Source organism: Delphinapterus leucas, chromosome 1, assembly GCF_059928025.1.
Source record: "Delphinapterus leucas isolate spDelLeu-1000000601 "Yukka" chromosome 1, BTC_Dleu_Yukka2, whole genome shotgun sequence".
NCBI classification, from domain to species: Eukaryota; Metazoa; Chordata; class Mammalia; order Artiodactyla; family Monodontidae; genus Delphinapterus; species Delphinapterus leucas.
In genome coordinates this window covers 169533682-169548600 of record NC_143129.1, presented here as the reverse complement: position 1 = coordinate 169548600, position 14919 = coordinate 169533682, and the positions used below count along the sequence as shown (strand labels likewise).

Genomic DNA, 14919 nt, shown 5'->3' with positions numbered 1-14919 from the left:
CATACCTCTGTAAAGACTTCCTTAGTTGAAGGCTCTTCAGTAACCCTTTGAGTGTACCATCTGTTTCTACCTGGGACACTGATACAGAAATGGATGGTGTGGTCCCTCCGTATGGTCCTTTTGGCATGGACCACTTCAGATTTTATGGATCAAACCAGCTCTGTTCACAGGTCCCAGTCTGGGCAAAGGAGATGCTTTCCTCCACAAAGCAGGTTCCAAGGGTGCCGGGGGTATGTACCAAGGCCTCACTGCCCTCTGGCGGTCAGCTCCTGAAAATGCACCTCAGGGATCCAACCTCAGCTGATCTCAGCCCACTGGGCACTGGTGCTGAGCCCGTTTCACTCCTGCGCACGTTTCACCCAGGGGTTACTGTCCCCACTTTGCAGCGGAGAGCCTCTCCATTGCCCTTAGTATAAACCAAAATCTTGACCATGGGCTACAAGGTCCCATCTTCGCCTCCCCTCCTGTCACTCTCTGACCCAGCCACATCAGCCTTTCCTCAGATCCTAGGGTGTTCCCGCATGCAGCTCCCAATTAGAACATTTGGGCACTCTCTGAAACCTTCTTCACCTGCTTAACCTCAGTTCATCCTGTAGTTCTATCCATCATTTAGGAAAGTCCTCCTCGTCACCCCTTCCTCCCCTCACTGTCATACACACACACACACAGACACACACACACACACACACACACACACACACACAGACACACGGGTTTTCCTGATAGTACTGATGAATGTTGCTCTTCCCCAGAGGCTGAAGGAGCGTCTTGCTTTGCTCACAGCTGTATTCCTGGTGCTGGACCCACAGTAATAACCACACCAGCCCCTGACATGGATTAAGTGTTTCTCTGTGCCAGCCATTGAGCCAAGTCCTTGGGGGCTCTGGGCCACCCTCCTCCCACAAGTCCTTGGTCCCCAGGGAGCAGCCCTCGACTCTATCAAAAACTCACACGGATTTATTAGAATATGAAAAAGATTCGGTTTCTTCTGTACAGGCGGCAGAGCGGCAGCAACTGTGGTGGCTTTGAACATGGTTGTCAGCGTCACCCTTGCATGGTGACTCCTGCCCCCAACAGCACTCACATGGAGAGGAGGGGGGACAGATGAGCACCCACTGCCCAGGCCATTGGGAAGGGGGACGCTCTATTGCACAATCCTGGGGAAAGGAGTACCCTGGGGAGAAGGACAGACACCAGTAGGCCTGGGCCTGGCCCATGGTGGCAGTGGGAGTAGGAGTGTGTGCCTGTGAGCAAAGGCCTCTGGGGACCCAGGACTCAGCCCACCCACCAGCCCTGGCCGGTGGGAGATGCTCAGGGGAGGCCCCTCCCCTGAGGACGGGGCTCCACAGCAAGCTGGGTGCAGTGCTTATAAGAGAGGTTCCAGGGGCCAATGGGGGAAGGGAGAGGGATGAGAGAAAACAGGCCAGCGGGAACTGAGGGTCAGGCCCAAGAGGAAGAAGGTGCCAGGAGGCCCGGCATCTGTGAGTTAGAGAAAATCATGATTAGGGTGGGTATGTGAGCAGGTGAGGTCATTTCTGAAATCAGAGCCCTGGGGACAGAGGACTGTTTTGGGGGAGAGTGTTGGGCAGACAGGCACAAATGAGGATGGGTAATGCTCCAGAGTAGGATGGCTGGAGCTCTGTTCAGCTAGAGGTTTTCAAAAATGTTTTAAAAACAGGAATGCCCTCTGTGCAAATAGAATCTTACATGGAAGTGTGAACAAACAAAACAGATAAAAAGGTAGCACTTTCTGGTGCCCCTGACAGAAGCCCCTGAAGGGCCCAGTGGTCCCTGCTGGAGCACAGTTTGGAGAGCTGAGTCATATCATCGTCCAAAGCGCCTCAGCTCCAGACAGAGCTCAGAGATGCCCTCAGCCTGCAGCTCTGAGTAAGGACAGGTCAGGTGGCTGGCCAGGGTGACAGAGCTGGCAGGAGGAGGGTGGGACGGCCATGGGTCACTGATCCCTCCTCCCCCAGTCAGATGCCTGGTCCCCTAGTCTTAACGCTGTTAATGGAGGGCCTGGCCTAGGCCAACAGAGGCCCCGGCTCCTTCCCTTTCCAGGAGAGACCAAGGCTGAGCCAGAGGCTCTTTGGTTAGAAACTAAGACTGACTTCAGTGAGGAGGGTGACAGATTGGGAGGGGGCCCTCCAAGGTCTGGGAAACTCAGAGGCCCTGGTCTGGGTATGGGAGAGAGCTTGGATCAGGAAGGGCAGGGTTTGCCTCAGCCCAGCAGGTCTGCCAAAGGACTGGGAAGGCAGTTCTGGTGGGAGGGAGGGCGCTTCCCAGGAGGCAGGGGGAGCCGTGCTGCGGTGGGGGCTGTGGGCCCAGCTGCCATGCGACAGGGGGAGGGGCAGGGCCAATCCAGGTCGGGAAGGACGAGGGGAGCCCCGCCAGCAGACCCCTGCTCTGGTGGGAGAGTCTGTGGTGGGACGGGCACCGCCCGCTGGCCCCAGTGTTACTGGCCCTTGGGGATGAAAGGCTCTCCCTCCCCAGGCTCAGGATGGGGGCCTGGGTCACTGAGGCAGCGCTGCATCCTCTGGGAGCTGGGGCTGTCACTTGGTGCAGGGGTGAAGACGTCGTCGGTGCCTGGGGACGAGAGCTCCTTGGTCCGCATCATGATGCCCCTGTCGTTGTCCTCGTGGTCCTCCTTGGCCACCCTTCCTGGATCCCGGCTCAGCCCCAAGACCTTGCCCTTCAGCTCCTCGTTCACCAGGTCCACAGACTCGGGCGACTGCGGGGAGGCTGGGTCGATGGTGATCACAGGCAAGTCGGCCTTCGGCTCATAGGCCAGCGGGTCTGGGGACAGAGAGCCAGGCACAAGCTGGCTTGTGCCCCTGAGCCCTGCCCAGCGTGCGCCCCACCTCAGCCCGTGCCAGCAACTCCTACAGAACCTCAGCAATCCTGGCGCGCTTCAAATCACTCCACAGGGGCCTTTCCAAGCCCTTTTCCTCCCCTCGGACTGGGGTCTGAGAGGTAGGACTGTGTTCCCCTCCTCAGCCCTGGGGCTCCCATAGGAGTCCCTCCTCAGACCAAGAATTCAGGCTCCCTCCTGAGTCACCGCGTCCTGGAAGGCCTGCCCTTGTTTTCCCCACATGCTGGTGATCCCAACGGTGCAGCCGCCTCCAGCCTCCCTGCCAGGCACCCAGCTCCTCAGCATGAGCCCCACGTGGAGCGCTCTGTCCCTGGGGAGGACAGCAGGGCCACTCTTCTGCCCCCTTTGGTGAACCCCCAACTCTACCCGATGTAGGAGGAGCTTGGGAGGTCAGGGAGGGAGCAGCCCGTCCTCCCCGCGGGCTCTCTGAGGCCCATTCCTGTTGGAGCCTCATCCTCGAGATGGTGGCACTGTGTACCCAGCCTTGAGGCCCCTCGCCCAGCACCCTACGCCCTGCCTTACCTGAGCCAATGCGGGCCCGCGACATGGTGGGCGAGTCCAGCTTGTGGGCCGGCACCGTCAGGTAGTTGTTGATCTGACAGAGGAAGGGCAGACAGGGGTGAGCATGGGCGGCCCCTCTGGACGGCACCCAAGGCCAGTGGCCACACCCTCCTTTGGTGTGTCTGGGGTGCCCGCTCCCTCTCTGCCCGGGCCAGTGCTAGGTCCTGAGGGCTTGGCCCAGCCTCTTGTCAAGCTCTGCAACCTCCGGGGTGGCCTTGAACAGCCCCCTCGCTGCCCCGCCTCTCCCACGGTGACACTTGCCCAGACTCTAGCTCCAGCCCACACCTACCCCTGAGGTACAGACCCAGAGAGTCAACTCAGGAGTGTCACCTGGGCCCTGGATGGCCCCCAGGTATCTCAATGCAACACGCTGGAACTGAACTCAGCTTCTTATCCTCCTTCAAATGCTGTTCCTTCCTTGGTGTCCCCTCTCTCAGCCACCACTCCCGACTACCCCAGTGGAAGGCTAGACGTGACCCCTGACGCCTTTTCCTCTTCCCTCACTCCCACCTCAGTCTGGTGACCAAGCCTTGCTGCTTCCACCTCCTAAATGTCCCTTGAAGCTACCTGCTCCTTCCCTCCCCCCGCCACTGCCCTAAGCCGGGCCGCCCCCACTGCTCCCCATGTCGTTCCCTTGCTTAGAACCCTCCTTCGTGACTCTCCACGCCCTTGGAATAAAGCCCAAACCCTAACACCATTAACAAGCTTCCTGGAAAGCTGAGCCCCCTCAGTCTGTGGTCAGGAGCTTATGCACAGCTTCTTCCTTCCACCTGGACCTCCCTCTGCCACACTCCCTCCCCTGTGGCTCTTAACCCTAAGCATACTGCTCACTTCCTTGTTCAAGGTGCTCAGGGCCCCTTGCACTTCCTGTCCTGCACGGGCTACTGCATGAGAAGCTCTGTAAGGGAGGGACTGGGCCAGTTCACCACCGGATTCACAGAGGATACTCTGCTGCTTGGCACTTAGGAACCGCTCCACAAATGCTTCCTGAACAAATGAATGAAGGCGTGTGTGCCTTGCTTTGTGATTTTGGACAGGGCCCTCTCCCCTGAGCCTTAGTTTTCTCACTAGAAAATGAGGGGTTAGAGCACATGGATAGACTCTTCTAGCTCTGATGCCTGAGGACACAATGGGGAAGGGGGCCTCTTTGCTGCTCCGAGTGGGGAAGAGGGAGAGAAGGCAGCTTTCTGGAACCCGCCCTGGGGCTCAGCCTTTGAAACAAGTGGAGGAGGCCAAAAAACCAGATCCGAGTGGCTCTATCTCCAAAAGGGCCTGGTGGTGGCGGTGCACGAAGAGGAAGAACCCAGGCTCCCGGAGAAAGGTGGGAGCCAGCTCCAGTCCCAGACACACCTTCTGCTCCAGTTGCCGGGCCTTCTGTCTCTGGAGCAGCATCTGGTTCCAGGCCTCCTCGTAGGGGTCTGCCACCAGCGTGTGTCTGTTGTAGGACCGCAGCTGTGGGAGGAATAGTTGTCAGGCAGGGCAGGCCCCAGAAGCTGGGCCTGGAGGGGCTGGGCGGCTCTGGGCGTGTGGCGCGGGGCTGGAGCAGAGAGGGGGCGGAGGGGCTCCTCTGCTGTAGGGGGGCCAGGTGGGGAGCAGCTCCTCACCCGCTGCCTGGTCTTCTGCAAGTTATTCCTCAGGATTTTGCGGATCTCCTCTTCCTTGTCCTTGGACAGTGCTGGCAGGATGCGCTCGGCAGGCAGGGACTTGGGGTGGATGTTCCTGGGATAACGGGGCACAGATGAGAAAACTCCTGGGACCCTGGGGCCTGCTGCGCTGGGCCAGAAGGGTCTCCCCGGGATGGCCGGGGTCGGGGGTGGGCCAAGCCTCAGGTCCTCAGTGTGGCCCTGCAGCTCTCCCGCCCACCCCGGTAGGATGCCCCAGGGGGCCTGCTCCAGGTGCGTGTCGAGGGGTCAGTGCGCCTGCAGAGGCTGCCAGGGTTGGCCACTAGCACTCACTGCATGGAGACGGTGGAGACGGCAGAGGGGATCTTGCCCATGCCCCCACTTTCCACCAGCTCGATGGCCTGCTTCATCTCCATCTTGTGGTAGAAAGCGATAAGCTGGGGCTCCTTGGAGCGCTCGCCAGCTATCAGACACTTCTTCACATACTTCTTATTAAACCGATTGAGCCTGGTGGGAGGAGGGAGGACATGGATGAAGCCAACTCCTGGGATGGGTTGATGCCCAGGCCCCGGGAGACCCTTACCTGCCCCTCCCACCCTCCTGCCCACAAGGCCTGCCACCTACTTGTCCTTCCAGTGGTGGTGGCCGTAGTGGCCACAGATGTCCTCGATGCCTGTCAGAAGGTGGTCCAGGAACTGAAATGGGCCCAGGGCCAGGTCAAGCCTTACTACTGGGCTCCTCCCCTACCAAGACTTCTGAATGGGCGCCCCCCTTCCACCCTAGCGCAGCTCTGCTCAGCCCAGCCCTATAGTCCCAGGACCAGCCAGGAGGTGGCACCTATACCTCACTCATCCTGAACCCCAGGGAAACCTCAAGCCCTCTGGCCACTGGGGCCCGGCTGAGACCCCTTCTCTGAACCCACTTGTGCCGATGCCTGGGATAGGTTTCTGCAGAGGCAGAGACTGCGTGACGCCCCTTCCTCAAGTTCTAGGCTGCTCATACCACACCTCCTTGTGGTGTGACCTGGTGACCTCAGGAGGCTGAAGGACCACCCGGGCACTGGGATGAGGGAGGAGGGGCTGACTGAGGGCATGGACGCGAGGCCTAGCTGCTCCCCAGCTTCCGGAGCCTCCTCCTGCAACACAGGGCCCAGGCCCAGCTTCCAGTACCTGAGTGTGGATCTCCTCGTTGATAGAGCGCTTCGTTTCTTGCTTTTTCTTCACAGCCAGAAGGTCTACCAGGGGCCGAATGGTCATGCCCTGGAGGGCAGGTGGGTGTCAGGCACTGTAGCTCTGCTACTCTGGCAGGGAGGCCACAGAGGTAGCCCACCCCAGGGTCCCTGAGTCTGGGATGCCCTCTGCTCTGAGGTCCCCAATCTCCCAACCTCCCAGCAGCACTTACATAAAGCAGGTCCTTAAGGCCCGCTTCTTTCCAAAGACACAGCCAGCAGTTTCACAGCCCATCCAGCAGAGTGACTCACACACAAGGCATCTAGCCCAGGTCAGGGGTCAGAGGGCCTGGGTTCAAGTGTGAGCTCCACCACAGATGCATTCTGTCACCCCAGGGAAGTCAGGCCTGGCTAACAGGGAGGACCACCTCTGCTCTGCCCCCCTTGCAGGACTGCCACCCAGGAGGACCTAGTAAGAGCAGCAGCAACTAATTTAACTGCACACTTGCCACGTGCCAGGACCAACTGTGTTTTACTAGGATTAGCACTTCAATACCCACAATGACCCTAAGAGGTAAGCCCATTCATTATCCTCATTTTACAGATGAGAAAACTGAGACTCAAAGAGGTTAAGTAACTTCCTAAGGTCTCACAGAAGTAGTAAAGCTGGATTCAAACTCAGACAGGGAGGTCCCTACCTCAAAGCTGCTTTCATTAAAAATGGGCTTGGTAGGGCTTCCCTGGTGGTGCAGTGGTTGAGAATCCGCCTGCCAATGCAGGGGGCACGGGTTCGAGCCCTGGACTGGGAAGATCCCACATGCCACGGAGCAACTAAGCCCGTGCAACACAACTACTGAGTCTGCGTTCTAGAGCCCGCAAGCCACTACTGAAGCCCGTGTGCCTAGAGCCCGTGCTCCCTAACAACAGAAGCCACCGCAATGAGAGCCCGCGCACCACAACGAAGAGTAGCCCCCGCTAGCTGCAACTAGAGAAAAGCCCGCACGCAGCAACTAAGACCCAATGCAGCCAAAAATAAATAAATAAATTTATATTTTAAAAAAAGGGCTTGGTAAACCATTAGCATATACAACAGCAAAGTCAAGGTGGAAGCAGGGCAAGATGACAAAAGAGGCAGTCCCCTCTGCTTTTAAAGGACAGAAAAAACAAGTCCAGCCCGAGGAAGTTTCCTCTCTACTGTTTTTTCCCGAGAAGGCAATGATGTTTCCCATCTAGGGCCTGGCCAGGATTAGTGTCCAGGAAAGATGGAGGAGATGGTAGAGAAACAGAGGCCCAGACAGGGTGTTTCTCACTTGCCCAAGGTCACAGGTCAGATAAGGAAAAGCAATTTACATCATCTCAGGCTTGGCTTCCTTGGGGACTCTGAGGGCGGTGAGGCTCTCAGCTAAGTCTGGGTTGTTTAAATGCACAGGAATCACGGCCAGCAGGCTGGAAGGATTCTTCAGGATCAGCCAGTTCAGTCCCCTCACTTCACAGATGGGGATCTGAGACCCAGAGATGGGAGGAGAGTCCTTCCCGGGGTCACACTGACAACAGCAGAGCTCTGGCTAACTCCAGACCTCCTGCTGGCCAGCTCAGGGACCTTTCCAGTTCCCCATGTTGCGCTATTATTCCCATTTTACAGATGCAGAAACTAAGATCCTAAGACATTAAACCACTTCCTTAAGCCCCTACAATGAGCATCATGGGCCTGCTGACTGGACCCACTCCTCTTAATGCTATCTGGATCCCTAACGAAGCCAGGCAGCAGTCTGGTTACTTTACATTCTGATTGGTCACTTTTCAATGACGCATGATCACAACTCTCCCTTTACAGTTTAGGACACTGGGGCCCAGAAAGGGGGAGTGGCTTGTCCCTGTGATAACTGCACTAGTTATCAGTGGAGCTGGGACTAGAACCCATGGGCCCCCTCTTGGGTCATGTGCTTCCTCTTTCCTGCTAGAGTCAGGGTCCCCAGGCAGGGCTGCTCCACCCTGTCCAGCACCTGCACAAAGACGGTGAAGAAGATGACGGTGATGATGGCCGTGAGGAACAGGTCACACATGGGAAAGTGCTTCTTGTCCAGGAGGTAGCCCAGGGAGAAGGCGATGGCCCCTCGCAGGCCCCCGTAGGCAATGATGAACTGGTCCTTGGGGGTCAGCTTCACGATGCGGAACTTGTTGATGAACCAGGTCAGGCCCAGCACGCCTGCCGGGGAGGGGAAGAGAGGAGTCAGGCTGTCCCAGACCCTCCTGGCTTCTGCAGCAGAGAGACTCTGTCTGGAGGAAGCCTCCACTAGTAAGCCCACCCAGCTCACTCATTTCTCGGGTCCCTCGGCCCAAGATGCTCCAGATCCCTCCATCCAAGAGCTGGGTGGATCTTCAATTTAAGGGGTTCCCTCAACCTGGATATATTTTAGAGACATTACAGAGGCCTCCAGTGGCTGGAGGTCAGGAGGGGGATGGGAAAAGAGATGGCCACAAGTTGATACCTATTAAATATGATGGATCTACTTTTCTGTGTGTTTGAAATCTTCTGTAATAAAAAGTTATTTAAAAATGCAGAGTTCAGAGTCCAATCTCAACCCACAGAACCAGAATTTCTGGAGGATTAAAGGGGTTTTAAGACAGTGCAGCAAGTAAATGCAACACCCAGACCTAACCTCAGAGAGGAAGTGAGATCCAGAGCAGGGAAGCCGTGCAATCACTGAGGTAATGTGTGTCTGGCAGGTGAAGCAGCAGCCAAGGGCCTAAGGCCTGGTCCCCGTGTGCACCCCAGGCTAGCAGCAGAGGTTGGAAGGAACTGCAGGCAGCTTTGAAAGTGCTAAAGTCCAGACACTCACAGACCTGGCTCTGTGGGCCTCCACTGGCACACCATGACTGTCTCCCCAGAGATCACGGATGCACCTCAAGCACGTCCCTCTCCCCTCAAAGGCCCATCATGGCCTCAGCACTGCAGACAGCAGGAGTGGGGAAGCCCAGCCAGGAGCCAACCCCAGCCCCTCCACCCAACGCACTTCTCACACACACACAGCACCCACCCCCACCACGCACACACACCTCCCCTGGCTCGGGCCCGGGACCTCACCCAGCACTCGGGCAATGAGGCAGAAGAGCAGGGTGCTGATGACAAAGGTCCAGTTCCAGTGGTGGGAGCCGGCCACGGTGGAGACGCCGAGGAAGATGAAGATGAGGGTCTCGCTGACGCTGCTCCACATCTTCAGGAAATACTTGATGGTCGTGTGGGACTTGTGGGAGATGTTGGCCTCCACGTAGGGGCGCATCACCACTCCCGAGGCAATGAGTCTGGGGTCAGGGAAGCGCGGGGTTCAGGGTTCAGAGTCGAGCTGCACCTTCCCAAAGCGCCTCCACAGCCAGGGAGGCGGACAGGTGCCTGTCTCCTGAGCTCCCCTTACGAGTCAGACGCCGCTGAGGGCTTCGCACACCTGTTCTCACCCAATCCTCTCACCCAACCCTGTGGACACAGGCATATTCTTGTGTTTTCTAGACGAGAGATCTGAGACTTGTAGAAATAGTCACCTGCCCACGGCCACACGGCCAGCGAGTGGCAGAACTGAGACGCAAACGAAGGGCTGCCCAGCTCCTAGGCCTGTTCCTTCTCCCCGAGGCCATGCTGCCACTCCATCTTACAGAAGTCAAGTCTGCGGCCTCAGGTTTATCCCCCCGAGTGTGGTGTCCCTTTAACCTGTGGGGGTCCCCACGGGGAGCTCTCTTCCGAGCAGCAGCCCAAGGCCTCCCAGCCTGGTGCCCACACCTGGGCCCCATTCCTGCTGGCCCAGCCTCCTCGCGGTCACCCCCAGTGCCCCACACTTCCAATGGCCTCCCCTACTGTGAGCACCTTTGCACCTCACTGCCCCTCCACACTCCCCTGGCTTCAAGACCCGTCTGGGGCCTCAGGACCTCCAGGACCCTCACTTCAAGGGAAGCCTGGAGCCTCCTTGCTGGGGCTGCTGAGGGCAGCAGCAAGCGCGAGGGACTGTGTCCGGCTACCACCAAGGGGTTCCCTTTGCGACAAATGAGGGGAAGAAATAGCTGGGCTGAGACTTTCCAGAACCTTAAACTCAGTGCTTCAGGGGCAGCCCCGGGACCTGGAGTCTGAATCTGAGGGGAAGAAATAGCTGGGCTGAGACTTTCCAGAACCTTAAACTCAGTGCTTCAGGGGCAGCCCCGGGACCTGGAGTCTGAATCTGGGGGCTGGGCGCTGGGTAGCTCCCTTTGACCCTACAAGCCTGGGGAATCTGAGTTGGCAGCCCCCCACGCCACGCCCAGACTCACGCCATGATGCCCGACAGGTGGAAGAGCTCGGCTGACAGGTAGGCCATGTAGCTGTAGAGGAAGACGAAGAGCGGCTCGATGACGCGGATGTGGGAGGTGAACCGGGAGGTGAAGGCTGCGATGACCCCGTAGACCACGCCCACAAACACCCCGCCCAGGGACACCACGAAGAAGCTCAGGAAGCCGAGGACGATGTCCACGATGCCCACGCGGTCGTAGTTGGCAAACTCCTCAAAGAGGTGATACAGGACCTAGGAAGAGTGCGCAGGCTGGTCGGCAGGATGCCCCACGGCTCCCTGGGGTCCACCCAGGGTGATCCTATCCCCTCCGCTGACCACGGCCATGTGGTAGCAGAGAAACCCTAGCACCAAGCAGGTGCCAAAACCACCGGCCTCGGGGCCAGAGGGTCTTCGGGCCTGCGACGTGCTGTGCAGGTGAAGAGCACAGCTCTGCGGCCAAACCACCTGGGTTGAAATTCTGGCTCTGCCGCTCCCCAGCTGTATACGCGAGGCAAATTACTCAATCTCCCTGTGCTTTAGTTTTCCTGACCAAAAAATAGGGGCAAGAGTCCCGACTTTACAGGGCTATTGTGAGATTAAATTAGTCGATGAAGGCAAAGTGCCTATCACAGTATTAGCAGCTACTGCACCAAGCTCGCCTTGCCTGGATTTCGGTTTTTCCTTCGGCACAAAGCAGGGGGAGTTCAGATAATGAACTAGGACAGGACTTAACCGCTTAAGTTCTCTGAAAATATACACGGCCAGGCCATACATACCTGACACTTGGACTGTCTGGAACTGGGGCCCAGAAATCTCTGCTCAACAGGTGGTTGCAATGAACCACCAGGTTCGGGCACTGTGGGACTAGACGCTCTCCGTGGCTTCCCCACCTCCGGGCGGGGGAAATAAACGGTCATTGTAACACTGCCATCAGACCTTAAGTGGCACTTCATACGCCGTAAAGCGCTTTGATTGTGGTCATGCTGCTCGGCACACTACAGCCTGAAGAGGTAGGCAGGCTACGGACGCTTGTTCCTTTGCTAAACTTAGGGTCAGAGTAGTGAGGCGACTTGCCAGACGGCCCCCAGCCCAGGAGCAGCAGAACCGGGCCTAGAGCTTGTTCCCTGACAGCCGTGGATGGGGCCTCCCTGGGCATTCAGCTTGGAGGTTCTGCCCCCCCTTAGGTGCTGGCTGCTTGGCCTGCTCCGAAACAGCTCTACCTAGAAACCAGCTGGGGAGTGTCCAGGCCCGGGGGACGCTGAGGGAGTGGGGAAGAGGACCTGAGGGTCCCTGAGACAGAACCCTCCGAAGCCCCCAGTACCTGGGCCGCACCTGGAAGCAGGGCACCTTTGCTCCAGGGCAAAGGCCTGAGGCCACTCAGCTTGGGGCAGCCTTCAGCTCTACTGTCTGGAAAATGGGATACTCACATCCATGCCCAGAGCTCTAGAAAGGGCCTGACTGGGGCTAGGCAGGAAGGGGAGATGCCAAGCACCGGCCAGTCCCCGGTGCTGCCAGGACACAACCGTCTGGGAGACAGGGCAGGGCTCCGGTGAAGGACAGCAGTGCATTCTCAGCCCTGGGCTACCTAAACTTACTCCTGGCCTGAGGAAATTCATGGGCCCCTAAAGTGCACCGCCTGGGCCAATGGGGCAGGTATAGAGGGCGAGGTGCTCCTTTCTGGCCTCGTACCACTGTCACTGGGACTAGAGAAGCAGAGTAGCATACTGGTAAGCGTTTGGACTCCGGACTCAGACTGTGTAGATCTGAACCCCAGTTACATCATTTATCAGCTAATATGACCTTGGACGAGTTCCTTAGTCTCTCAGTGCCTCAGTTTCCTCACCTGGAAAACTGGGGAAAATTACCATGCTAAGCTCATGGAGTTTCTGTGCAGATTAGATGAGACAATACATATTCCGACAGGAAGTACTCAGTGAACACCAGCGATTACCACCAACGCTGCCACCGTCTTGGGGAGGTGTGGCCGTGGCCCAAGGTGGCTGGACTGAGGTATCCACTCTTGCAACCACGCCCTGCTGCTCCCCAGTAGTGCCAACCTGAACCCCGACACCCAGATTCTCTGGGGAGGGCTTCGTCTCTGGCACTCACTGATTTTGCAGACATCAGTGAGTGTGACTCGTGTCAGAACCCCGGGAGGATGACAGGCTAAGCACTGCAATCCCTGTTACAGATGGGGCAACAGGCTGGTGTGGTAACCCTGGGCAAGAAGAGACAGGACAGACGCCAGCCTGCTCAGGTCAGGCTGCTGCTCCACCAGCCTCACGAGGAGCTGACGAGGGTGGCGGGGAAGGAAGAGGGAGAGGAAGCCCAGGCTGTCAGCAGCCGACCACCACCGTCTGTCGCTTCTTTCAGGTGCGGCTTCCTGAGTGGCTGGGGGGGAAGTGGGAGCGTGTGTGCGAGCATGCACACGTGTCCTTGTGTTTTCCTGTGTGGGCAGCTGCTCTCTGAGGGGTCCAGCTAGGAGGGGGGTGTAGGTGTTTTCACAACACAACGTGAGTGTGCACATACACGTATCTGTTTCCTGAGGAAGCCGGCTGGGAGGAAGGGTATGTGCAAACATATACAGCCTTGCCACGTGCAGACCCTGCAGTAGGGGGTATCTGTCCTGGCTAGACCCGGAAGGAAAGCACCAACTACTCTGCCACTTTGCAGCTGTCAAAGGTGAGGCCCAGAGAGGTACAGTCACTTGCCTAAGCTCACACAGTAAGGAAGTGGCCAACCCAAACCAACCCACTTGTCACCTTCTGTAGGTTTTAGAGGCAAGGTCCCCTTCCACAATTGCTGCCCTCGAACTCTGCACAAATTAAACTCTAACCTAAGACACAGCTAACATGAAAGCCGAAATGCCCCTCAGAGACTAAATGGTCTATAAAGGGTAAACTGAGGTACAAAGAGGACAAGTAATTTAACCAAGATCACACCACAATCCATCAGGGACAGAGCATATGACCTGGTAAGGCCAAGAGCTCAGGCCCTGGAGTCAGACAGACCTGGCTTCTAATTTTGGTTCTATCATATCCTAGCGAGTTATTTAACTTCTTTGAGCCTGATTCCTCCTTTGTAAAGTGAGAACAATAAGCACCTCCTAAGGTGGTCATGAGGATGAAATGAGATAATCCATGTCCAGTGCCCATCATGATGTCCGCACACAGCAAGCAGGAATGGACATTGGCTATCTTATTACTATCATTAGCGGGTGGATGTGGGATTCACTCTGGACCTGAATTCGGATCTGCGTCTTGTGTGCACGTGGGTGTGGTCCCTGCCCCCTCACCACAGTGACGGCGTCATTGAGCAGGGACTCCCCGAAGACAAGGATGTGCAGCAGCTCATTGATGTGAATTTCCTCGAAGACGGCCAGCACGGCCACGGGGTCCACGGCTGAAATGATGCTGCCGAAGAGCAGGTTTTCCAGGAGGCCGATGTTGTTGATCTGCTCGCCGCCCACCAGGCACACGGCGTACATGAGGCCGCCCAGGAAGAAGGCATTCCACAGCGTGCCCACCACAGCGAAGATCAGGATGGTGCCCAGGTTCTCTGTGAACTGCCGCAGCGGCAGGAAGTAGCCCGCATCCAGGATGATAGGCGGCAGCAGGAAGAGGAAGAAGACGTCTGACTGCAGGAAGGGGGGCGTCTCGCCCACGCCCTTGATCAGGCCCCCCACCAGCAGCCCCACCACGATCAGCAGGCAGCTCTCCGGGACAATGCTCGAGATGGTGGGGATCACATGGAAACCTGCAGAGGGTGAGAGAATGGGAGGCATGGGCTTGAGGGGAGCAAGGAGAACAGAAGGCTGGGGATGGGGTTGGGGACGAGGAGGGCAGCTGGTGAGAGGGGCAAAGGCTTGGTTTCAGAAGGCCGCTCTGTTAACTTCCTGAGCCTCAGCTTCCTCACCTGTAAAACAGAGCTGATGATACCAGCCTCAGAGGGTTGCTGTACAAACTAAGTGATGATGTTGTTAAAGTGCTTTTTGCAAAGGATATACAGATGCTATCTCTGTCACTGTCATAAAGTAGTATAAAGAAGCAGCTCTGTATGCCTCCAGAAAGCAGAAATTATACACTGATTACTGAAGCTCCAAGTACCTCCAAGTTCCCTGACCACCCTGTCTGCCCAGGTCAGGGTAGGAGTTCTTTTCTGGTGCCGTCCCCACTCACAACTTCTATCTGCAATCCTAAGGGCATTACCTACACCTGAACCCAAGTCACTTTCCAGGGACAAGTTCAGGGAGACAGATGTGAGCTCAAGACCAGGCCTAACAATGCAACAATTCTGTCTGAGGGAAGACAGCCAGTTCCTCATCATGGAGGTATTTAAGCAAAAGGCAGACAATGGTTGGTAGGGAAGTGACACAGGAGATAGGAAGAAGCACAGAGGAGTCAA

General features: G+C 57.2%; 1 protein-coding gene across 1 annotated transcript in view; it reads right to left on the bottom strand.

Moving 5' to 3' along the window:
- Nucleotides 1-942: 942 nt before the first annotated feature.
- SLC9A1 (solute carrier family 9 member A1) overlaps nt 943-14919 on the bottom strand; it is a 50175-nt gene continuing 36198 nt past the window's right edge. Inside the window, exons 2-12 of the mRNA XM_022551873.2 lie at nt 13811-14271; nt 10517-10767; nt 9309-9526; nt 8227-8429; nt 6225-6314; nt 5680-5750; nt 5389-5562; nt 5038-5152; nt 4784-4885; nt 3395-3467; nt 943-2796 (exon numbers count right to left, since the gene is read on the bottom strand). Of these exons, the coding sequence (XP_022407581.1) occupies nt 2456-2796; nt 3395-3467; nt 4784-4885; nt 5038-5152; nt 5389-5562; nt 5680-5750; nt 6225-6314; nt 8227-8429; nt 9309-9526; nt 10517-10767; nt 13811-14271 (2099 nt within the window). The 3' untranslated portion in view covers nt 943-2455. The remainder of the gene's footprint in view (nt 2797-3394; nt 3468-4783; nt 4886-5037; nt 5153-5388; nt 5563-5679; nt 5751-6224; nt 6315-8226; nt 8430-9308; nt 9527-10516; nt 10768-13810; nt 14272-14919) is intronic.